This window comes from Oryzias latipes, chromosome 3, assembly GCF_053564925.1.
Source record: "Oryzias latipes strain Hd-rR chromosome 3, Olatipes_Hd-rR_3.1".
NCBI lineage: Eukaryota > Metazoa > Chordata > Actinopteri > Beloniformes > Adrianichthyidae > Oryzias > Oryzias latipes.
Genome location: NC_136239.1, coordinates 12131999 through 12157981, shown reverse-complemented (window position 1 = coordinate 12157981; position 25983 = coordinate 12131999). Strand labels below are relative to the sequence as shown.

The window sequence follows — 25983 nt, the reverse complement described above, 5'->3', positions numbered from 1 at the left end:
TATTGTGAATATGCTAATGCAGGGGTGTCAGACTGTGTGTTTTTTACGCGTTACTAGGTTGAAATTTAGTGTATTGACGGTAAAGTTTGTTTTATCATTCTTTGTGTGTTGCAAACAAGGTTAGGAGTTACAGGTATTGTTCTTACGCTAACGCCGCTAGCACTTCCAACATGGCTATTTTTTTAGATGTAACAAACAAGTTTGTTACATGTAGAAAAAATTGTAAATGCACTAACGAGGCTAACGCTTTCAACATGGCAAACGTGTAGCTGTGTCAGACTTGTTTTTGTTTTTTGTTTTTGTTTGGCGTGACTAACAAGGTTGTTTGTTAGCATAGTCGTAGTAACGCTTGTTTTATCTGCATCAGTCGGATTTTTCACGTATTGCAAACAAGGTTGGGAGTTGCAAGTGTTGTAAATACGCTAATGCCTAATGCTTCCAATATGGCTAACGTGTAGCGTGTTTCTGACAAGTTCAAAGGTTACTAAGAAGTCAATTAACTAAGTCTGAAAGACGTATTACTGATTCTTTTGTGTCGCTTAATGCGCCTTACAAATGACACTATTTTGAAAATAGACCATTCACTGACGGTGCGCACAATCGTGAGAAAAACACTGAATTATGATTATTGTTTGTTTTTTATTTAGCCTCCGAAACACATTTTTATGAAAAATACCGGATGAGTTTGTGTTCTCTCATATTCTTCTGCCTTTACACATAATCATTTTTTTCTACTGCTGTGAAGCTTTCAAATTTTTACTTGCTCGACTGTATTAATGATTGTGGAAGCTAAGCCTGCACAATAAATCGTAAATTTATTGTTATCGCAATATCAAGCAGTGCAATACGCATATCGCAAAATTCCGCAATAAATGACAATCCTAAATTTGCTAAAACAATCTTGTGGCAGCTTGAATTATTAAAAAAGATTTAAATAAATCCCTTTATGCATTTGACCAATCGGATGGATCTTTTATGCGAGATGCCTGCCTCCAGACTAGGGTCAATTAGATTGTAATTTAAGTTATGTTGACTCTTGTTTAGATTAAATTGTTGCAATGAAATGCAAATTATGTTTTGGTTGTTTTGCTATTTGTTCATGCATCGCAAGTTATATCATCATCGCAATATTATTTTACTAATATCGCAAATCGCGAGTTTTCCTCATAGTGTTCAGACCTAGTGGATGCCTCTTTCAAGGCCACTGGCCAGCGAGCAGTCGTACACCCTAAGCGGAGCACCAAGCCAGAAACACACAAAGATGAACAACACAGAAAGCCATGCATTTCGTACCCACTCACAGAGACAGTTAAGGCTCATGAAATAAAAACGTGCATATTTCTAGACTGTGGGTGGACATTGGCCTGGCCACACAGAGCAAAAAGAGAAGCTAAGTAAGAAAAAAGCCTCTGAATTTCTGTCAGAACCCACTTGGTGACAAAGTGCTACTTTTTTGATAACAGGTTTTTTGTTGTTTTATCAGGACAAATTATTAAAGCTAAAAAAGGATAAAGCAGTAAAATTGACAAACTGCTGTTACTCCTATCATTTAGTGAGCTTTGTTGTTTCTGATGACTCTCTTAAAGACCCACATCAATGAAAATTGTGGGGGTTTTTCGTGGCATTTTTTCTCATGATGGGGGAAATATGTAAAGGAAATAAGCGCAAAATTAAATTTCTGAAGATTTCTTTACTCAAATCGCTGTGAATCAGGAGCAGATGAAAAAATTCCATTTAAGAAAAACAGCATATTTGTGACATAGAAAATACCTTGGGGGAGCCGCATGGTCCCTGCTTTGTGTCAACAGAAGCAACTCAGAAGTGATTTCTGATGAACGTCTGCTGTTCTGCAGAAACTATGTCGTAGAAACTGCATAATCATAGTTTAAAGACTTTGACAATACATCAAAAGATGATGGGAGCAGGTCTGTAACAAACTTTTCTTTCCAGGTTAACTAATTTAAAAACATATCACAGCATAAGGTGTGTTCACCAATTTTTAAAACCATTTGCTACCATTTAATTATTAGTATTATTTAAGCAACATCCTAAGTTCTGTGCCAAAACAGGAAAACGCATTTTTAGAGCTGCGTGTTAAAAACTGAGAGGTCAAAAATAGACTATTTTATCTGCTCCACTGCCGTTACTGTGTGAAAACCCCTGGGCAGATTCAGTGGGTTGCTAATACATCTGGCAAAACAAGTAGAAAAGAGACTACGGGATAAACTTGGGCTGCTTCAGGGACTCTGATATTAAAAACACACTTCCCCAGCAGTATCAACACCTTTTTGCAATACTTGGAGCTCACTTTTTTCAACTATTTACACATTATATATATGTATCATGTTTTTTATTTGTGGTGGATGTACTCTCACACATAGGCAGTCTGTTTTGGTAACTGTCTGTATGTGAAGATCTTTATGAGTACCAACAAAGAAGGGAGATCTTTGCTGTAGCTGCAGATACTCAGAATTCATCAAAGAGGAGAAGAGGTGCCTTAAAAGACGAAAATTACAAATGATTTCAAAGTAACTACTTTAATAATAACTACTTTATCCCTGATGTGTTTTTGTCAAAAAGCAGGACTATTATCAACCAGGGTTGTTGCAGTTTCACCCAAATGACTGCTTTTTGAAATTTGTGATCTTTTGAAATGTGTGTTTTCACCACCTACTTTCAGTTTGCTGAAAGCAGAATGATGTTGAGTTTGCAGTAATAAAGAAGCAAAAAAAAATCTTTCCAATGCGACTTGAACACCATGTTGCATGTTTTTGGTCATCCGTGAATTGTGCCCTTCTTGATGCTTCATGTAAACCATGCAATGGGGGGAGCATGAGCGCTGACCACGGAGCCAGCAGCGCTCAAGAAACCCATGCCACAGGAAAACACTGTTGCCTTAGTGGGCTCGGATCCATCGGGTAGGCCCTGTGGAGGCACGCGGGGCGATCCGGGCCTCAATAAACACTCCGGCGGGCCGGAGTGGTCTTCTGCCGGGGACTTGACGTGCCGTGGCAAGTAGCGACTTTCTGATGAAAGACAACATTTGAGCTCAGTGTATTTGAACACTGTTCACCCTGCCAGGGGCCTGTCAGTGTTGTTCGAAGGATAAGTGTGCTACTTGCGCATCCATTGTGCGCAGCCTGGCTGTTGGAAATGACAAGTAGATTGTAGTTTGTTTGAACATCTTATGAGCTTTACGTATGTATCACCTGCACACCCCGTGTGTAAAGCATTTGCACATGGTCAGTACAGAGCTGGTATGCACACCTTTCTGATACGACGGCATCACTCATACATTATAGGTGTGTGTAACATCCATTATATTTACAAGCACTTCACGACAACTGTGCATTCCATTTTCCTGACATTCTTTAAAGCAGTGTTTTTCAACCAGTGTGCCGCGGCACACTAGTGTGCCGTGGGAGATGGTCAAGTGCGCCGTGGAGAAATTGCCCTCATTCACTGATCTAAAAATATTTTCCATCTCCAGGAAATCAGCTCTTTGTTCATCCAAACAGGCCCTGATAAAACACTAAGTAGTTAGGAATATAAAAGATCTTAAAATTACTTTTTCTTTGTGTTTATTTAATTCTATTAAAGACATTTTGAGAAGAATCACGGTACCGCGATTCAGCTTGTTTTTTTTTTTGTTTTTTTTTTTGTTTTGTTTTTTACCGCGATTTAGCTGCAGCTATAAGTGTGTAAGGAAAAGTCCCGCCCCTTTAACTGTCTCCGCCAATCATTCTTGAAGGCTTAATCACATGTCATCAGTCTGACCAATCAGAAGTGGTTAAAGTCTTCACTTCCTTGTTCTTAATCCTGCTGATAAAGTCGCTCAGTTCTAACAAAAATACCAGCTAAAGCTCAACTTCCTGCTTTTTCTGCCACAATTATCACAAAATAAATCCACGTGAGATTGCGCGGGGGGGGGGGGGGGGGGGGGGGCTGTCGATCAATACAGACCATGAATTTTTGCTTTTTTTTTTTTTTGGATGCTGGTGTGCCGCGGGATTTTTTTCAGGGTTAAAGTGTGCCGTGGCTCAAAAAAGGTTGAAAAACACTGCTTTAAGGTGACAAGACTGCAGATTCTGTCTACAACCCTCTATGACCCCAGACAACCCAAAAACCTGCAGCACCCGTATGGATCAACCCCCAACTGAATGCATGTAACTAAGGCATTAGCAAACTGAGGTTTTGTGTTTGACTGACACAACTGTCATTGTCTTCCAAAGGTGACAGTGACCACGATTGGCTATGGAGACAAAGTGCCACAAACCTGGATTGGAAAAACCATCGCGTCCTGTTTCTCAGTGTTTGCCATCTCCTTCTTTGCCCTCCCCGCAGTAAGTCAATAAAAATCATTACTGTCAACTGGTAAAAGAACTGAGCAAGGTTTAATTATAAATTATCTGTTTCTGCCACATAACTCTTAATGTTTACACAAGAGAGAACCGCAATTAATAAGTTGCATGATAGGTTGCATTGAGCACATAGAGAAGTGTATGCTGCTTTGCATTGAGCACTCCACACTCTGATTTTAAAAGTGACACATTTTTAAATAGAAAAAATAAGAATATCCTAATGTTTTTAATGCCTTTGAACCACAGACAATTGATCAAAGCATAAGGCATAAGTATTGTGACAAAAAAATTGAGTACGAGTTAAAAACACACAACTGTCAGTCAGAAACGCTTTGACAGTCACACTGTCGGGTGATGACAAGTAAACAGATCGAGTCAAACTAATTGAAATGCGATGAATGTTCACAGGTGTTGTTTCTCCCCACAGCTCACCAGTCACCACACTACAGACATGCCAATCAAGTCATTTTTGTTTCTCAGCATTTCAGTTTTTACCCAGCAGTACAGAATACACCAAATGACTTAGAGATTTAGTTATTTATTAAGTAAGGGTTAATGACATAGAAGCCTGAACCATCCGACGCGAAGCATAGGATGGTTCAGACTGATAATGCTGATAACGCACACTTCGAAGGCCATTAACTCGCTTATACCATGGTCACTTACAAAAAGAAATAAATATTCAACCAGTTTTTAGTACTTTATTCTTGTTATTTTTTCGGTTTGGATCGCTTTTTGTGAAAAAAGCGGGCTATTTGTTGCGTGGTGCTCAGCCGGAGCGGACCTTGAGTGCAGCGGAATGGGAAAGCGATATCTATTCTGATCGTCACGATGGGTTATATAAAGCATCAGTCCAGAGAGAAAGTTTACCTCTTACCGCTTGTTTTTGTTTGTTTTGAAGTGTTAGCCTCTTTAAAAGCCTAAACAATGTTAGGAGCGATAGCCATGTTAGAAGTCTAAGCCAATTTAAAGAAAGCTACTTTAGTGTATTTATAGTACCTGTAACTCCCAACCCTATTTATGACACAGACAGACAGAACAAACGTTACTGTGACTATGTTAATGTTACTGATAAGGTGTTATCATATCAAATAACAGTTGAAAAAGCACAATCCGAAACCGCGACATGTTAGCATATTTACAATAACACCTGACCAAACATTTTGACTTGGCACTTCTCAAACTGCTTTGACCCCTGTTTGTACAACAAGACACGGTGCTCTAGATTATAAGGTGCGCAATTTTTGTGTGAAAAAAATATTTATATTATTATTATTATATTGCGGGAAATACAGTCCTGTTTTACTTTAAAATTAGCCAAGCAAAGAGCTATTTCATCATTACTGTTGGTTTATTAGTAGTGAATATTAAGCACCAATTTCTCCACAGTAATTAGCTTGTCTTCCTCTGTTCATCTGAACTAAGAAAAATCTATTCTGTTGTGTTGTTGTTGACAGGGAATCTTAGGTTCAGGGTTTGCCCTGAAGGTGCAGCAGAAGCAAAGACAGAAACACTTCAACAGACAAATCCCTGCAGCTGCTTGCCTCATTCAGGTATTTGAAAACTCTTCCGAAACAACCTGACTAAAGCTGGAGGGGGGATTGAAGTGTTTCAGAGTCTCACTCATATAAATGAGAGTGTGCAATCATCTTTCTCTTCCTCCTGCATGACATTCAGTATGACCTATCCGGATCTTGATCTCTCATCTTCACACCCCCCTTCAGACAGCGTGGAGGTGCTTTGCAGTGGAGAACTTTGATTCTGCTACCTTCAAGATGTTTTTACGAAAAAGAGCCCATGTCCCAGTCTCCACTCCATCCAGCCCCAAGTCCAAAAAATCGGTTTGTGAATATTTAATATTTATATGCTCTAGTTTTAGGTACTCCGAGGTTCAATCGGTTTCTAAATCCTATTATGCAAATGTTTTTTATTCATGATAGTTCAAGTTTGAAGTAGGGATGGGTACCGTGCCCCGGTATTGAACCAGCCCCGGGACCACATTCTTCAAGACCGCATATCGTTAAGATCTGAACGGTTCTGCTATCGGTACTGGAGAAGTTACTTTTTCTTTTTTCTTTTTTTTGTGTCCCACAAGCGTCATCTGCCATATTTAACTCACCAAATCATTCAATTTTCCGTTAATTAATGATGATATTAATTTCGGCATTCTCGTTGAAGCGGAGAGCTCTGTCTGTCTATTTGTGTGCAAGGGGGGCGGGGCTGTTGTTCAGACAGCACGCGCCGCGCGCGCACACACACAAGACAAGGCAGCGCTCACAGTCAGTGGCGATCTCGTAGGGGACACGTGAGCGCCCTAAACTAAGAACACCTGTTTCTGCGTAAAATTAATGAAGTTTTGCATCAAGGAGTCGCTACCATCCTGTCACCTTGATGCTACGATGACCATATGGCATATGTTGCGCTGTTTGTGTAGAACACGCTGGGGCTGCGTGTTCTACACAAAACAAACAGGTAGAGAGGCGGGGCTTGGATTCACGGCTTATGATTCCAGACCCGTGACAAACTATCAGCTGCTTCCTAATACTTAATAATAATTAATGACTAATGATAGTTGTCATCCGTAAAATTAATATAATTTATTGGGTTTACTGTTACTTATTTAAACAAAAATAAATAAATAGGAAGGAGTCTGCATCAAATTGAATTTGTTTCCATCATCTCACTTAATCCTAACTCTGGTGTTTGACAGACAGAAAAGTCTTTTCAAGGTTGTGGAAAATGGACAAAAGATCAAAGGAAACATCACGCTCATAAAGAATAAAAATAATTAGATTAAATAATTAAAATGAATATCCTGTCTGGAAAATTATCATGTATATAAAGTAAAATTTTTTGTTAAAAAAAACAGTGTTGTTGCATAATGAGGAAATAAAATACTTTATGTTCTTAATTTGTTATGTATTATTTTTCGTCCTCAAAAAGTATCGATAAGAGTACCGTTAAAATACCGGATCGATAAGCAGTATCGATAAGAGAAGTAGTACCGTTAAAACCTTAACGATACCCATCCCTTTGAAGTTTGAAGTCTACCATATTTTCTGGAGTATAAGTTTCACCAGAGTATGAGTTGCAAAAGCAAAGAAGAAAAAACGTATTTAAGGCGCTGCGAAGTAAGTTGCACTTTTTTTTTTTTTTTTTTTTTTTAAATTTTTAAGTAAGTTGCACTTTTGAATAAATCCCCCAAACACCGTGTAATGCTGCGTCCACATCAAACACATCGAATTTGCATCTTTTTTTACGTGCATCAAAGTCGCGTTCTTATGGCAAGCGAAAAGGATCGTAAATCGCCAGGAAAAGCAATGTAAAGGACGGCGTATTATCCATTAAAAATGCACATTTTTAAAGTAACACATAAATGAAATGAATCTTGTGTTGTTCCAGGGCGGGCATAAAAAGCAGCGTGTAAACACGCCGTTTGTCACATACAGGCGTAAAAAATGCTGTTATATTTCAATAAAAAAGGCTAAGGCTGAGAGCTTGGTACAGCTCTCTGCTAAGGCCTAGTAATTAAAACAGCCTGACAACTCTTTGTTTTTTACTCATGCTGAAATTGTGAGTTTGACCCGATGACTTACACAGCGTTGTTTTTGTGTTTGTTATCTTTCTCTTTTGCTGGTATTTAGCGACGGTATTAATTTATTTGCAGTTAGTATTTCTATTTTAAACAACGGTGTTTAATCACCTAAATGCAACACTATATATTGTTGTCGTTACATACAATGAAAATCCTAACAATGTGTGATAAAATGAAGACAACACGTCGTTTTCTCTGGTTTTTATTTTTCATATATTGGTAACAGGAAAAGAGGGGAAATGAGCGCTTTTTACTTCGAGGAGATGCGCCGGGCTGTTAGCCGCTTTTGCCGATAATAATGTGTCTGTGTTGACAGAGTTAATAAAGTGTCAGTAAGTGGCGCTGTATCCTCATAAGTAGCTGTATCATTTATATGTAGCTGTGAAAGAAAAAAACCTGCAGCGAGATTCACGGGTGGATTTGCACCACTTTGATATTTCGCCACTTACTGACGCTTTACTGCCAAAAGCAGCTAGCACCCCGAGATATCTCCTCACGTTAAAACGCCATCCTCAACTATTTCCTGTTGCCAATATATGAAAAATAAAAATCATCAAACATGAACAAACGACTGCAAGCCGTGTTGTTTTCCTTCTACCACACATTATGATTTTCATTGTCTGTAATGAAAACAAATTATACAATACATGATAAATATTTTTATCAATAATTACTTGGTTTATCTTTTTTAGCAGAGCTGCGTGTGCACGATGCTGTAATCAAAAGCCAGTTGGAAATGTTTGTTACCTTCAAATGTTTGACTTTTAAGGCGGCTTATACAAAGATTTGAGCAGTTACTATTGAAAAATACAGTATGAATGACTTGTAAAGGATGAATATGTGTCTATTCTGGCCACTGTTCACTTGTATTGTTGGGGTTTTAATATTCTGGTGGTTGTTATCCAAGTTCCCATGTCAGTAAAGGCACGGAGCCGGAAGCTTCCAGCCTCATCATTCTGACTGGTCCTTCATCTAAGCCCCACCCCCACACGCCAGAAAGGGCCAAAAGTTTCAAACGTGAAACTTTCAGATCCCAAACAAAACAACAACAAAAAGAGTTGAAAGTGACAAAAACAATTTGAAACTGAAATTTTGAGTTTTGAAACTTAAAATCAGAAAATTTGAGGCTGAAAATAATTTTGTTTACATTAGAATTGCAATAGCATTGCACGTTATATTAGAATTTAACGTGTATCTGTGTGATAAAATCCTTGAATGGGATCTTAACAATTCAGGAAATCTTTGACAAGTGGAAAGCTGAGAAATGACAGTGAGATGACTGGCAGCAACATATGAAATATTTCATATTTTTTGCTGTTTGATTGTCAGACCGTGGCTTACAGAGTGTAAAAAATTTCAAATGTTAATCATGCCTTGAATAGGTTTTCCTGGAACTCTTGCTGAAGTTATAGAAAGTTATACATATGTCAATGTCAAATTTCTATATAGAAGTGAATATCTTTTGAATACGTCATTTTTCACATAAATAAATGTGCAGTATGTTTTTATATATTGGAAAGCTCAGGTTTTTCCATGTTTGAAAGGGCAAACATTTCCTTTCTGAAGGACTAAGAAGACAGAAAGGCCTTATTTCTGACAGGGTTAACTATGTTTTTCTTCCTGCTGTGTCACTTGAATGTCAGAAAAGCAAGTCTTACTGAGCTGCTCTGTTTTCATTTCTGGTGCAGGTGAAGACAAAGAGGAAGTTGAAGAGCATTGACAAGGACAATGGACCAGCTTCTCCCACAATGCCAGGCGTCACCCATGACCCTGTGTTTGACAGCGGGAGGGAGCTGAGTTCAGATGTTTACAGCAGTGTTGGCACAGGTACTCAAACAGGAAAAAACAAAAACCCTTCCAGACTCCTGAGGCTTCAGATACAGGAACAGTTGCTGTAATTGAAATCTTTCTGCTTTGATGTTTTTATGAGAACTGTATTTTTTAGACTAGAAGTCCCTCTGGAGTGTAAGTCCCAGGTGCCAAAAAATGTAAAATGAGGAAACAAATATGATATATATATATATATAAGTCACACTTTTGGAAGAAATGTATTTAACAAGATACCGAAACAAGAATGGACATTTCATCTTGAAAGGCAAATCATGTAGACGGAATAGGAAACAATAGACTAAATATATACACAGTTCAATACTCTACACATTGATGCTTATGTAGCTTCATGAAACTTAGAAATCTAGTAAAGAATTATTCAGATAACCAGATCATAAAGGACATGCTAACTAGTCAACTAAACTCTTTACATAACATCACACCACTAAATCTGTTGAATAATTCATCTTCTGTGACGCCAAGCCTGCCGTAGGACTGAGTGGCGCTTCTTTTACTGCGCTGCTGTCAGTAGAAAATACTAATGTACACCTACACACAACCCTCTAGCGGTTGTTGCTATTGTTTTAATGCGATTTTTACTCCAAAAAAATAAAGTAATACCGTAGTTGTTTTTTTCTTAATAGAAGTCTATAAGATCAGTGTTGGGGGTAACGGATTTACAAAGTAACAAAATACTGTAGTTTTGTTACTTTTGTTAGTAACACAGTAACGTAAGGAATTACAGTTCAAATATTGGTACTTAATTACAATCACCGGACTATAGAAACCCTCGATACTTTGTTACATATGTTTTGTGGGCTCCGAAATTTTCTCTCGGTTAAATGAATAGATACGGAGGTTAATTTAAAGGCTGATGTTATTCACGCACGTATCGCACGTGACCAGCACAAAAAGAGATGGAAATTCATGCTGGTCACACGGAATACACGCAGCCAAGATGCGCATTGCTCCATTGCCCGCACATATTTAAAATCAAACTTAAAGTAAAGTCCCATTAGCTGTCCTTCACTTAGGTGTATGAAATGTGTTCTCCGCATGTGATCCATCCCCCGGAGTAACGCTGAGCTGCAGGAACAGCTGCGCTCAGGAACTTTTTGGGGGTTTAACCCTAACCGCAACCCGTAATCCTAACCTTAACTATTCCGCTAAGTCTTTGCGGCCAAAAAAATGGCTGCATATATTTCAAAAATCCCGCGCGACTGGGCACTTTCTAATTAAAAGAAAACAGAGTTACTGGCGCTTACGTGCGCGCACATCCACACAGATTTGGGGATCGGTCAAAGTACAGACATGCCCTCACTGCTACAGTCACGTTGCTTTCCAAACTGGCTCAAAGGTGAGACGAAAAGAGATGCTGCAAGGACTCCTCTGAGCCTTGAGGAGCAGCAGCTGAGCAGAGACCCGATTTTTCAGGATTGTAAATGAAACGACTCTGAAGTCGGCTCTTTGGTGTGAAAGACAAGAGCCAACTCTTTCCTGGGAGTCGTCATTTTCTAAAATAATGAACCCTTTCTTACTTTGTTTTTCTCTCAAAGCTGCATATGACTGCATCTCTGGTCAGTATGAGTTAGCATTCAATGCGCTCTGCAGAGAGGGTGGGGGGTAGTTTGGTAGACTCACAGGAGTGCAGAATTGTTGACAAAAGGCAGACGTAGATAGAAATGTGAAACTAATTGTAATAGAAAAACTAAAGTCAGAGAGAATGAACATGGAGGCATTAAATAGTTCTTTGTGTTTTCAAGAGAAAGGCTTAATTTCAGATTTGATGAGTATAGGCGTAACAAGTTCATCTCATTTTGAGCAATGGCATAGACCACGAAACTTACTTTTTGTCATTTCTCACACTGTTGTCTGAATTCTAATGAAGCCAGGTTATGTCTTAAACCAGGTTCATACTTTGCATGAGGTCATTGCTTTAAAAATAAAGTTAAATGAAAGATGAGACAATTTTGTTCATGCAAACTGTTTTTCCTTTGATATTCTGTATATGATAGGAAAAAAGTAAAGTAACGAGTAGTCCAGTTACTAGGTAAGATAAATCAATTACTTTTTAAAAGTAATTTACCCAACACTGTATGATTTTGTCTTCTTGGAGCTAGCGGGTACTTCCTGTTTGGAATGCCAGGGGGGAGGGGTCAATTATACAGTCAATAAGAAAGACCAAAGCATCATCTGTAAATCTGTTTACAATATTAGGGACGTTATAGTATGTTGGTGTCTTATGTAATTATCTGTGCTTATGTGAGGATATTAATTGGAGAAAATCAAATATTATAATTATGACATGAAGAAAAGCGTTTCTCCTCCACAGCAGAGCCTGACACGGAACACCTTTGCAGTAGAGAGCAACAACCCTACTCCTCCAAATGCCCCCACAATTGGAGGGACAGGGAGAAGCCATAGGGGTAGGGGAAGAATTCAGATTTGGCAAAAGACTTTTTCTAAAGTTTGTTAGCTTGTTAGCACGTGGTTTATAGTATGGTTTCCTGAATAATTGTTCATATGTTGCCCTAATATACTAAATTCCCCCTGTTGTTCATGAAGCTAAATAAGCATCAATGTGTTACGGTAGTGAAGCGTGCAGATATTCAGTCTATTATTATTTATTCCGCTAAAATTTTTTGCCTATCAAGATGAAATATCCGTTCTTGTCCCATATTTTGTTAAATAAGTTTCTCCCAAAAGTGCGACTTATATTCTGTCATTAGAAGTTATAAACTGATCAATCAGATGCCTCAATAAAAATAGGTGGTCTCATTTTGAATGCTCGAAATGTTTGACAGATTCTCCCGCGCCCGCTTTCAAGTGCTAGGCATGTGGACTAGAGGTAAGATCTTAAACCCGTGCCCGAGTCAGAACCCGACCCGACCCGGTCGGGCACTAAATGACAATCATTACCTTCGGGTCGGTTCGGGCCGGGCTTCTCTCTCGCTGACTTTTTTAATAAATATATTTTAATGGCTGCAAAGAAGCTCCTTAGGCGCGCGGTTTTTAAACAGCTCTTTATTAATGCTGTATGTCAGAACGGTTACCGCACGAACTGAAAGGCACAGCCAGCTTCTTACTCAGAGGGAGAACGTTCACCGAGCGCACACACAGGTAGACCCCGCCCCCTTTATCCCACCAGTCACCAGCCCACCGTTGATTGACATACACTGTGGTCCAGCAACTGGCAGAAAGAGGGGGGCGCCGGCCACCCGCAGATCTGCGCACGTGTCGTGAATGTAATCTTCCCTCCGCAAGCCCGCATCTATTTTGTTTATTTTGTTTATTTCTCCGCGTAATGAAGCAAGTGCGCATCAAGATCTTTCTTTCACACTCTTTGTCTGGCCTCTTATTCTGTGTTCCAGCGTTATTTCTTTGTGCAAATGCATTTATCATGATCATAAAAATATGTAGACGTTTTAACCTTAAGAAATCTTGCGTTTTTTTCTGCCAAAAATACTAGGGATAAATAGATATTTCGGGTTTGCTTCGGGCTCGGGCCTGCAAATCAAGTTAATTGGTCGGGTTCGGACCGGGTTCGGCTTTAATGCCCGCGGGCCTGTGTCGGGTCGGGCTGGATTTTTTAGGCCCGATCTTACCTCTAGTGTGGAGTTCCAAAACAAAGTGAAAGTGGTTGCCATAGAAATGATTACTAAGGCCAACTTGGACCAATCGCTGCAAACTGACAATTTCTAGTTCCAACATGGGGATGTAAGTACCACGAAAAAACGTGGCGACTGAATTGATTTCACTTTGTTGGAAAAGTCATTTTCTATGGTGATGTCCAGTTTTACTATACAGTGAATGGTCTTTCTGCAAGTTTCTCAAACCTTTATTTACATGGATGATAGTCGTTCACAGCTTATTTTGACATTCAGTTTAGATTTTGTGCTGGTTGACAAGATTATAGTCACGTCCCAAATTATGCAGAAGATGAAACTAGAAACCTTCAATTCAAGTTCTGTTTTTTTTTTGTCTACCTTTTTTTGAAAAACATTTCAAGATGGTATGAGCTTTGTGAGATGTATACTCTTCAGTCACCAAAAAGGCGAGCACTGTAAACAATCAGAGTTGACTCAGCTGTTTTTAGTTTTTTTTGTAACACCAATTTTTTTAGAACCCTAAAAATTTGCTAATACATCAAATCATATCTGACCAGGTAATTGTTGTTATCCAGTTCTTCTGAGCCCAAGCAGATTTTACACTTCAAATAAAAGATCCCCTTTTTAACAACTGCCAACTGTCAGACACCCCTATGCTGCAGTCGAGGTGTTCAGGTCCACTGGACCCAAGTAATATAATTGTGTGTTTTTATGCTATTCCCACAGACCCCTATACATGTCATCCTTCGTAACCTAAGCAATTAATTTTCTCACACTTTGTCCTAGCTGCAAATTTGGGATGGGACGAGGGGCATTTCAAAGGGACCCAGCAGCCAAAGGCTAAACTATTTTTGGGGGCACCTGCAACTTTCGATCATCATTTCCCCCACAATGCACCACCATTAATTTCTGACTTCTAAAAATATAATTTGACACTATATAGGAAGGTATCACTGTAAGGAGCTTATTAAAACAGTTAAAAAACTAAATCAAGGTTGATATAAGTTTAAAAAATGATTACATATGTTTATGGATTCAGGTCACCCCAGTAGATTTATCTCTTCTTCCAATTCAAATTTGTTTCCTTTCTAAACATTTTCTACAAAATTTATATCAAATCAGAGTTTGGCATAGTTTGAAAAATAAGAAGAAATGCTCTGATACTCCATTGCCAAAAAAAGAATGGTAGCAGTAAGTCCCAGGACCGGCCTATCAACAGCCAGCAAGTCAAGAAATTAGGATGTCAAAATAAAGTGGAATAGAATGTTCTTCTTGCCCAAGTAATGAGCCGCCCCGCATGTCTGCCAGTGTCACAAGGATTTTCATCATTCTGGGTAACGACCAGCAGCAACAAAAGCTCCCCGATGTGTGTGGAGCCGAGATAGACTGCAGGAAATAAAGCAGGAGCAAAAAACTACATGTGCTGCACACAGACTCACAAACACATGGCCAGGTCCTGACGCCACGTCAGGACTCTGTCTTTATCAGCTTTCATGTTGGGCAGCTCTTCAATTTTTAATTGTGTAAAAAAAAAAAAAGGAAGAAACATTGAAAAGGATGAAAGATGCTGATTGATTTCTACTATTTTGTGTTAAGGTGTTGATGATATTATAAATGCTTTTTTATTTTCTGTCTCAAGTGCTTAAATTTCCACTTCGATCACCTTTTGATCTATTATAAAAGCTTTCCCAGTGGTCCTTTTAATTGAGATTGTCATTTTTAAAGTAAAAAAAAAAGATGTTGCTTTCTAGGTCATAGTTCCTGCTAAGTGACAGTAGTTGTGGGCGGGACTGTTGGCGCGGAACTACCACGCCCCTCTCATGTGTTGAGAGCTCTCTGTTTACACAAGGGGGTCTGCAACCTTTAACACTGGAACAGCTATTGGGGTCTTACTGACCGAAACTCAGCGAGAGCCATAAATTACCACTTAACATTTTAAGAAAAATGTTTAATGTTTAAGTTTATTGATGTTTATGTGGCCATTTAAGCTATTCCTTTGTAAAATGTTTGATTTTAAGGTTGATTTTCTTTCTGTTTGTCCTCCATCCTCACAAAAACACCACAAGAACACATTAAAAACACCATTTTCGTCAAAGTAAGTCTTTAAGCTTTTGTATCTATTCAGTGTGTAGGAAAAACATCTTTTTTCTCACCCACTGCTCCACAATCTGGGATGTGCCATCCATGCATGTCTAAATGGAACAAAACGCTGATGTCAGCATTTTTTGATTAGCATATTTGCACCTCCAAGCAGTAAAAACAGGTATATCTAATAAATTAGCCAGTGTGCGCTCTTGATGAGGAATTGCAAGTGAGGCTGTTTATGGCTCGACTCCCCATCGACTCCCCTGCCTGCTGCTCTCTTATGTGAAATGTGCCATTTTACATGATTTCTTCTGAGACTGAGTTCTGAGAACTACCAGAAACAACACATGCCATGTTGCAACTGAGGATTCCTTTAATTTGGAATTTTATGCCTCCACTGTTCCTTTTTTTTGTTAGGGAGCTGTGAAACAGCAGCTATTTGCCACAGTGTTGCATCACTTTTGTTTTGTTGGAAGAAATCACGCAAAAAAAAAAATGGTTGCTGCAGTTTTGAAAATGAAATGTTTTCAAGTCTTTATGATGTCCCGCAGCAGTTCTGGACCTGGACTGTTTTTACAATTCTTTTTTTACTGTACCTTTGAGCAAAACATTTGACACATGCTCAAAAACTCACCAAAATCTGCATGCCCCCCAGTACCTGGGGAAAATGAATCTTTCACCTGTAGGGAATGACCTCTAGGTGATGATGACATCACTGCGGAAAAAACGGCCAGAAAAATGAATGGCGTCACAATTTTGATAGAGCTCGCTTTTTTTTTTGTTTTTAATCAAGTAATGAAACGAAAACACGTGTTGGGGAACATATCCAACGGATTGAAATTATTATGGGATAGCTCCTACAGTTCTGCAGCCATTTTGTGGCTAAGTATGAGATTTTCCCAATTTTGTACAAGATGGTGAAAAACGTTTGTTTGAGCGGTTTTTAAAAGAAGTGCGCACACAAACCATGTTAAGTCTACTACCACAACCGAAGTTCTGTTGACCTTTGACTTTGGGAAGAGGCCGCCATCTAGGAACCCCCCTGTTCCCGAAAATGTACCTTTAGAACAAACTCCTCTTAGAGATTCGATCTATCGCCTTCATACTCATCGAGCATCATTGGAAAGTCACTCAGAAAAAAACATGTTGGTCTTTACTGTAATATTTAAAAAATTGAACACATGACTTGTTGGCTTAAGCTGAATGCAATGATACGACATACAATGAGAACATATTAGGAATGTGGGCATGGTTCACAAAAACCTTCGTTGCCATGAAAATTGAAAAAAATACTTTTGCTGATTCTTCTAAAATCTACATAGACCTGTTCGTCACCCCCAGGCCACAAAACCTAAAATAGTTTCTATGGAGATAAAACGAACAGAAAAGCTGCCATTTTGAAAAACGTCTTTTTATTCATTAATTTCTTTCATGCATGGGGTAGAGGGCAAAAGCGGGTGGCCCCTGTGGCCCATACAACGCTGCTCGGGCCTTTAATTATTATTATTTTTTTTGGACATAATGTGTTAGTGGGTGTTAGCAGATGGAATAAAATTTGTATTTCTTTCTTAAAGGTTCATTTTATTCTCTCCGTCTAATATTTTAATATGTTTCTTAATAACATGAGTGCCCATTTAAAAGAGTGATGTAGGGTCTGATGTTCTCAGATCTCTAGTTTTCTGTTTAGGATTTCTTCAAACAACAAATCTTAGCCTTTTATTGGCATCAGTGCATTCAGGACATTAATGGGTTTTCAGATCACGGGTGTACAATAAAGGGGTTCTGAAAGGACAGTGTGTTTGAAAGGAAAAATACTTTTAGCATGTCCATAACACATCTAATTGGATGGGCCTCTTTGTTGTGGCAAATTATATAACTTCTTATTTTTCTTTTGCAACACATGTTAACATTAAAAGCTGCTGCTGAGATGGCTGACTGCAGCAGAGCCACCGACATTCAGACAGTTTTGCTCTGCAGTCTGTTCTCTTGCAGAACAGCTGTATTTAAAATGTCCTACTTGGACAGACTGATAGAAATGATGCGCCGTCTCCCGTCATCTTTTACTGTGATTCAGTGTTGGGTTTGAAGCTAAACTGAGGCTGCACATCTGTCATCTGCATAAAGCATTCTGTGCTCCTCATATATTGAACTGAGCTGACACATGTGGTGTGGGCTCGTATTGACTAACTGCAGTGATGTCCTCAGCTGCTCACGGTTGTCAGGTAACATTGACCTTTTAGATTTTTGTAGGACCTGCCTTTAAATTGTTGTCCTTGGAGCTTGAAGAGTCACTTTTTAGGAACTGAAGATGTCAACAACAAAAATCCAAGAAACTTCTATTTGACTTTTTTTTCCCATTTGAATTGATATTTTGGAAAGGGCTCTTATGGGATTTATTCAACCTTTTTCGTGCTACAGTCTTGCTCTTCTCTCACTCAGCAGTCTGTTTTCTGTTATTCTCAACATTTTTTTAGTGCTGTCCGCTTTATCATTCTCTTTTTAAAGCATGAGACCATTTTTTTGTTTTTTGTTTTTTAATGGGGACCTGTTCTAAAATTGCAAAGGTTTTAGCTCTGTGTTCATGGTTGTTTTTGTGCTCTCCCTTGTCTGTTCCAGATTGCCAGCAGTCGTGGACATCTCTGTCTTCCTTTCAGTTAAGCTCATCACCTGCAGGTAACTTCATCCACAGAGGAGCTATTTTGGTTGTTCTCTGCTCTTCTGTCACATGGCTTAAAGTCCCCTCTCCAAAAAGCGTCCCCAGTGGTCTTTGAATCACGATTGTGCCGTTTTTTTTGCCAACATTAAATAAATCCTTCTCTTGGACATAGTTTCTGCAGAGCGTCAGGAGTTCATTAGGAATTCACCTCCGAGTTGTGGGTGGGACTGTTGGCGCAGAGGAACTCCACCCCCCTTCCAGTTCATCACTGAGAGCTCTCTGTTTACACTGCCCTTTCAGCCCTTCACACCTCCAACTTAACATTACCTGTGCAAAAAAAAAATGTCGAGCAATGTTGGAGCTATCCAGCCTCTTTTTCAAACAGCAGTTTTTCATCTTCTTCTGATTTACAACGATTGGAATAAAGAAATCCTCGGAAATGCAATTTTAAGCATAATTTTCTTCATATTTTAAATTCAACTGTATTTATATAGCACTTTTCCAAAAAAAACATAACACAAAGTGCTTCACACAAAAATAAATAAATAAAATAAAAACAAGCACCAAAATTCAAATAGAGCCCCCACCCCTTTCACACCTCCCACCACCTAACTGGTGGAGAGAGACAAAGGGGGAACATTTATATATGTTCTCTATCATCAGAAAGAAGCCACAAGAACATCTTAATAACAGCAAAAACAGCATTTCCTTCTGAGTGGGTCTTTAACTTCTCAAGTCCTGCTTTGAACGCAGACTAGCTGATCAAACATTTTCAGTCTCTGTTCCATTTAAATGACAGGGCAGTGTATTTGGTATTCCTTCACAGGCCGTCTTCGGTGCTCTGTACTTGATCATTTCTCTGTTTGACAGAGGATGCCGTTTTACATCCCTGCAAGCCAACAGCAGAAATCGGGACCATTCTGCTTGAAGTCACTTCACACCTTTCTTTTTCAACACATCGGATTTCAGAACCTGCTCTATCACACTTGTCTAACTGCTGTCATTTCTAAACACTTGAGGTTTGGATAATCTGCAACATTTCTGGAAGCTCTGCAGAAAATGGGCTTTTCTTGGTTAACATAACGCTCGAGTTTCTATTTTACACAAACGTCTGCCAACAAGTGAGCAAAAACTGAAATATAACTTGGCATAGGGGCTCCTTTACATCACAAAGGAGTCAAGCGCATACTCACAGTGGGGCTTCTCTTAAGTACAGCATTGTCTGAACACACTGACACCATTAATAAATACGAGCAAAACACTAAATGTGTCAAGAATTTTGAATGCGCTTGTGGAATTTTCCGTAAAAGAAGCAAACATCAGCTTAAATGGATTGCATTTTGTTTTGAAAAACCTGAATATTTTGTCAGGTGCTTTTAACTTTAAAAAGTAACCATTGGGAATCGCAAAATGAATTTACTGAGACATGATAAATGAAAACTGTTAGAATTAGTTAGAACTCCAGTTAGAAGAAAACTATACTTTCAGTCAATTTCCCCTAAATTAAATATTGAAACTGTTAGCAAACACTTCTTAAAATCATCATTGGTACAGGAGGGTAAGCTGTTAATTAGAGGCTACCGTGTGACTGTGTTAACGTGCATTGGAGGAACTTGGTTACTGCATATCTATGTGCAGCAGACAGAATTGCTTCATGCAGCAACAGAAGCCTCAGTCTGAAGCTGTAGCCCGCCACACCCGCTTGATCTGCTGCAGTATCCTGAAACTTTTCAGTACGGTCGCTGCTGTCCGTTTACGGCGGCTGGATGACTCAGTTGGCCTCGTGTTGGACAGGCCCATGGGAAACCAGGATTCGTTTCCCAGGGGGCAAGATGAGCTCCAATGTGGGTCCGTAGGCAAGACAAGGTAGCCACAAGGGGGACCATGTCTGGGTCTCCTAGTCCCAGTCCCCAGTCCCCCCGAATAACATACAGGGTTGTGTCAGGAAGGGAGGGGGCAGGTGTAAAAATCTCTGCCAAAACCAAATCCGTGAAAGCTGATCATGGTTGGTGGTTTTCAATTAAATCATCTGATATATGCAGATGATGTAGTTGTTTTTAGCCCCAGCAGCTCCGGATTGCCACAACATTTAAACGTTGGTTCTGAATTTGGTTTGAAAAATGATATTTTGTACAAATCCAGTAAAAGTGCCGTAATGATTTGTCGTAAAAAAGGATGTTACATTAATTTTCCTGCTTTTAAATGTTCTGATTCTGAGCTTGACGTCTGTCACAAAGTGAAATATCTTTATCATATCATCAATGATAAACTTTCAGATCAGAATGAGAATCAACTTTATTGGCCAAGTACAGTTCATGTACAAGGAATTTGGCTTCGGTGGCTCGTGCTCTCGTGCAAACTAGAAAGATATGAAAAAAGTTTAAAGGAGTAAAACAGGAGAGGGTAAAAAAATAAAAAGAAAGTACTATGAGGTAGATATAGGAATATTTAAACACAACTAGATAAAAAAATGCAACGGTAAAGGTAAAAATGTAGCAGAAGTTCTAGTAGTAAATGATGATGATGATGATGATATCCTCAGACAACGGTGTATTTTCTGTGCTCAGGCTGACATGCTTGCACGCAGGTTTTATTCATGTTCTGACAATCTTAAAATTTCTTGTATTAACAACTAACTGCACACCATCATTTTAACTTTCACCAATGTAAGGTACAGCACTTTTAGATACCAGTCTCCTATTTGGAGGTTTTGGTATGGTCGCCTTTTTTAATCCTTTCAAATTTTTTAGTCGGCAATGGCTTTTGTCTTTTTTTTTATTTATTTATGATACCTGTTAACTTTGTCATTGTTTTTTATACTTGTACTATCATAAATGCTTTTATTTTTAGTTGTATTATTTAGTGTTTTATTTGTTTTGTGTTTCTTGTGGCAAATGGAGTAATAATGTAATAATAAGCGTCATCATTAGGATCCGTTGTGGCGACTTCTGAAGGAATGTGCCGAAAAGCACTGCTTTTCCCTTTACCTGAATGTTTCTAAATGTGGTTTAAGTACGTTTGTACTGGCTTCAAAAGGTTACACATTTTTAGAGAGGAAAAAAACAACACAAATGTTTTTTAAAAATCAATGATTTAGAACATGATCAGCTTGTAGAGTGAATTTGGCTGAGAACATCTCAACTAGAGCCAATGATAAAAGGAAAAGCCAATGTTTGGTTTGTTTTTCAGTTCATTTCATAAAGTAGAAGGATTCACCTAGCAACACAATAGAATCATGTATAAGTGTTCAAAATGTTGTTGTTCTCCTCGACATATCTCGACATATCCCCCAACGGGAATCAGCTACCAAACAGATGGTTTGGCAGAGATTTTTACATCGGATGCCTTTCCTGACACAACTCTGTATTTTTATCCGGGCTGGGGACCGGCACAGGAAGACTCAAACTGGGGTCTCCTTGTGGCCATAGGCAGTAGCGCGAAGGGTCGTACCCAAGGACCCACACTGGGTGAAGCTCCTGAGCCATCCAGCAGTAACATTTTGCAGGGGGCAGAGCGGGGCGAGGGGGAAACTGTTGCAGCATGGGCAGGCAACAGCCACACGCAGGGGGGCAGGGGAGACGATTAAAATACATTTGAAAACACATTTTTTAGCTTCTTCCATTTACTTCTGCTTTGCTTAAGTGACTTTTGCAGGAAAAAACGGAATAAATCACAAAGAATATTAGCATAAAACAAAGAAATCCTGAATGCTTTACCAGACTACTGAAATTAGTAACATTGTGTAAAAAAAAAAAAGGGTTATTGTTCTGCTAGACAAAAAGCCAAAGGAACAACACAAAGATGGATATTATGTGTTAGAATAAAGTAATAAAAACTCATTACAAAAAATAGCGTTTCAGCTCACTGAAGCCACTAAATGTTTTATAGTGGAACCCTAATTGCCAGCAGTTAAAAAATAATAGCTATTTGAATCACAAAATGCTTGAAGTGACAGATAAGCAAACATCGTTGCTTCAATTGTTTGCTTCCCTAATGTTTGGGATGATGTATGACATGTACGTTAGAGGATTATTCACTGCTGGTGAATGATGGCGTCCTCCTTCCTCTGCATAAGTACATAGGGACACAGGACAAAGTGTGTTTGCTTCAGTTCTGTGGTAAAGAACAGGGGGACAGAGTTTAATGAGAAGGTGCTGAGTTGCACACATCAGAATAGGCACATAAGAGAACACTTAAATCCATTTTCAAGGAAATAGTAAAGATGTTCGGACAGATGGTTTACGTAAGGTTCACCCTGAGCTGTGGATGCTTGGTCACATTTTCAAACTGTGCTGGATGACGGTGTAAAAAGTACTCTACTATCTGGACTATGCGGACCTTTATATAAGCTGCATCCGCATTATAAAATATATATATATATATATATATATATATATATATATATATATATATATATATATATATATATATATATATATATATATATATATATATATATATATATATATATATATATATATATATATATATATATATATATATATATATATATAAATAAATAAATAAATAAATAAATAAATAAATAAATAAATAAATAAATAAATAAATAAATAAATAAATAAATAAATAAATAAATAAATAAATAAATAAATAAATAAATAAATAAAGCTGCACCGGGCTATAAGCCACAGAAATCTATGTTGAAAATTAGAGATTTACTGCATGTTCAAAACGATTTCGTACATGTATGTACCTGAACAGATTCTTTCCAAATAGTACCTTCTGACAGGGCAGCAACTTTGTTGATTAAAACGGAACAGAACTAAGAGAAAAATAGTATTTATTTACCTTCGTTTCTCCTGTATTTGGAACCACAAGTCAATTTAATTACCAGATAGGTATTTGTCGTGCGTGTTCTATCTGCTCAGGAAAAAGTAACCTACACTATTCGTCTTTGCATTGATATTTCATCTGTCTTATTTTTGATTCGAATTTTAATTCGATTCTTCGATTCTTTGATTCTAATTCCGGTTAGAGCGCCCAGAAAAATCTACAGAATATCTGCACCTTTTTCAGAAGCGGCATGGTTCAAAAACAAGGAAAAAAGTAGCAGCTTGTATTCAAGAAAATACAGTAGAAAGATTATCCAGTTATATATCTGTAGAGCAAAATATTTGCAGTTATTTTATTTTTTATATTTTTTTGCATACATGTACTCAGGTGCGAATTTTTGTGTGATTTAAAAAAATAAATAAATAAATAGCAACAACCACTAGAGGGCATTGTTTGTGCATTAGAATTTGCTACTGACAGCATCGTAGAAGAAGAAGCTTATTCTTCTTAGTCTTAAACTACGTTGATCACCTGGCTCGGCAGTGTGCTTTCAAGTGTCCACTTTCAATGAAAAGTCTATACACATGCATGTTTTGGGCTTTCATGTTCACGCATCTCTATTCTGTTTGTTTTTTCCGGTATTTTTCAGGCTTTACGTACAAAACGTGGGACCAATAAACGTGCATTGAAAGTTGTACCAAGTCCAAACTTTCCTTTAAACTATCAGGAACCCAGGTTTTGTAGTGACGTCCCTTTTATTTACGAATGTGCCAACAGAATCCTGAAAATTGATCATGGAAGAGAAACAAATATTTGCGGTTTGTGTCCGGTCCCGAATTCTATGACACCAAGTTTTTCATACATGCCTGGAGCAAAATTATTTCGATTTATACCGCTTTAACATGTCACACCGGCTGCATGGTGGTGCAGTGGTTAGCGTTCTGGTTAGGTTTAAGTCCCGGCTGGGGGACCTGAAACAGAACATCAAGGGGGGACCTTTCTGTGTGGACTTTGCATGTTCTTCCCGTGCATGCGTACTTTCTCCACGGACTCCGGCCAAAAACATGCTTTGTGGGTTAATTGGTTTCTTTAAATTGTCCATAGGAGTGAATGTGAGTGTGCATGGGTGTGTAATTGTGGCCCTGTGACAGACTGGCGACCTGTTCAGGGTGTTACCTGCCATCACCCACAAGTTCCCGGGATAGGCTTTGGCAGCCCTGTGAAATTCCCGAAAGGGAAAAAACGGCTTTGGAAGATGAATGAATAAATGAACATTTCACACCAGATCTCTTCCAACGGCAGCCAAGCACTAGTATCATCGGGTAGCGACAGTCCAGTGTGTAAACACCATATCCTAAATGCATGTGCAACAATGCACGTTTAACGCGTTGAAGATGCATTTCATTGATCCAAAGTGACAGAGACGATGAAGAATTCAACAGATTTAGTCATTTAAAGTGGTATGAAGAGTTTAGTTGACGTGTTAGCGTGTTCATTGCGGTTATCAGAATAATTGTTCAAATGTTGCACAAACATAATAGATTCCCCTAATTTCAAGAAGTAAAATAAGTGTTATGGTAGTGAAACGTGCAGATATTCCATCTATAAACTATATCTAATCTGTTATTATAAATTTCCCTTCAAGATTAAATGTTTGTTTTTGTTTTTTGTGAAATAAATGTCTCCCAAAAGTGCAACATATTTTTAATTTTTTTTTCTTCCTTGTTATGCATTTTTTGGAAACTGTGAATGATACTCTGGTGGAGCTTGCAGGCTGATAAACACGGTAGTTGAGCCTCTTAAACATTCTAGGAGTTTCAGAAGAATGAGACGAGAGCAAAGGAGACCAATCATTAAACACAAAGAGCTGTTTTTCCTCCAAAATCTGTGAATGTAGTCTTAGAGTGAGGATTAGACTCCATCAGTATCTCTGTAGACCAGCTTTATTGTGATGCTCAGCCTTCTGGGAAGGTCCCTGAGAAAAACAGCATTGAAACATCATTCTGGGAAATATCTGTTTAAAGGATTTTTTTCTTCTTCTTTTTGGTGAAGAACAAATACTTTTATGGTGGTTTGTCTTTTGTTGTGGGAGTTACATTCTAAAAATAACATGCAAAAAGTAGGATTACAGGTGTTTTAAGGCGGTAAAAACCCTCACTACACACTTTTCTCACACAGACATTAGGAATTTCAAACTTTTTTCTTGTTTAAACTTTTAAAGTTCAAACCGTCGCAGAAAAATGAGTTTAGTATTTTAGGTTGAAAACAAACATTTGATGGTCATTAAGGATTTATGCATTTGCGGCAAACGGAACATATTCCATACAGTAGACACAGCACAAAGGAGATTGATTGACATGGCCAACAGCCAATCAGAGCGCAGAGTACAGTGTGATGTTTAAAAAAACAAAACAAAATTATTAAATTGTTATTTTTTAGTTAAATATTTTTAACTAAAAAAATATTATTTTTTAATTAAATATTTTTAACTAAAAAAATATTATTTTTTAGTTAAATATTTTTAACTAAAAAATATCTGAAACAGTGAGACTGTGAGGGAACATTACATTCATTTAGATGTCACTAATTTCCATTAACAGAGGATTTCAACCTACAACACACATTCCCACTCTACATTTAGTTATTTAGCAAAGGGTTTTACAAAATAGGTATATGAAAAAACTTTACCCCAGATTTGTTGGAGGCAGATGCCGAGGCCTAAATAGGAACGTTTCATTACAAATAAGATAAAAAGCTTTTCATTTTATGAGAATAACAATAAAAGTCCACACGTTTTTTAGTAAACAGTGCATGGATTTTTTTTCTCTTGATATAAAAAAACTGATGGTCCCACACAAATGGTACCTGCAGGAAAAATTTGTGATCATGTGCAAAAGAAATCTGTAGGAAATGATGGAAAAAGAGCAGATTCTAAAACTGCTTACATTGGAGTTACAGACCCACTCCAATAAAAATTCTGTTTTAGGTGGTGATGGAGAACTTAGATAAAAAAAAATGCACTTTGAAAAAGGGTTGTATTTTTACAAGCCCCTG

General features: G+C 38.2%; 1 protein-coding gene across 6 annotated transcripts in view; it reads left to right on the top strand.

Moving 5' to 3' along the window:
• Positions 1-25983, top strand: part of kcnq1.1 (potassium voltage-gated channel, KQT-like subfamily, member 1.1) — an 84313-nt gene that overhangs the window by 39157 nt on the left and 19173 nt on the right. For 4 of the 6 annotated variants that reach the window (XM_023952475.2, XM_011487602.4, XM_078945027.1 and 1 more), the window contains 5 exons: positions 4233-4343; positions 5819-5914; positions 6086-6202; positions 9645-9783; positions 18096-18152. In XM_023952475.2, the coding sequence (XP_023808243.1) occupies positions 4233-4343; positions 5819-5914; positions 6086-6202; positions 9645-9783; positions 18096-18152 (520 nt within the window). The remainder of the gene's footprint in view (positions 1-4232; positions 4344-5818; positions 5915-6085; positions 6203-9644; positions 9784-18095; positions 18153-25983) is intronic. The other 2 variants (XM_078945025.1, XM_078945026.1) reach the window with 1 other exon arrangement.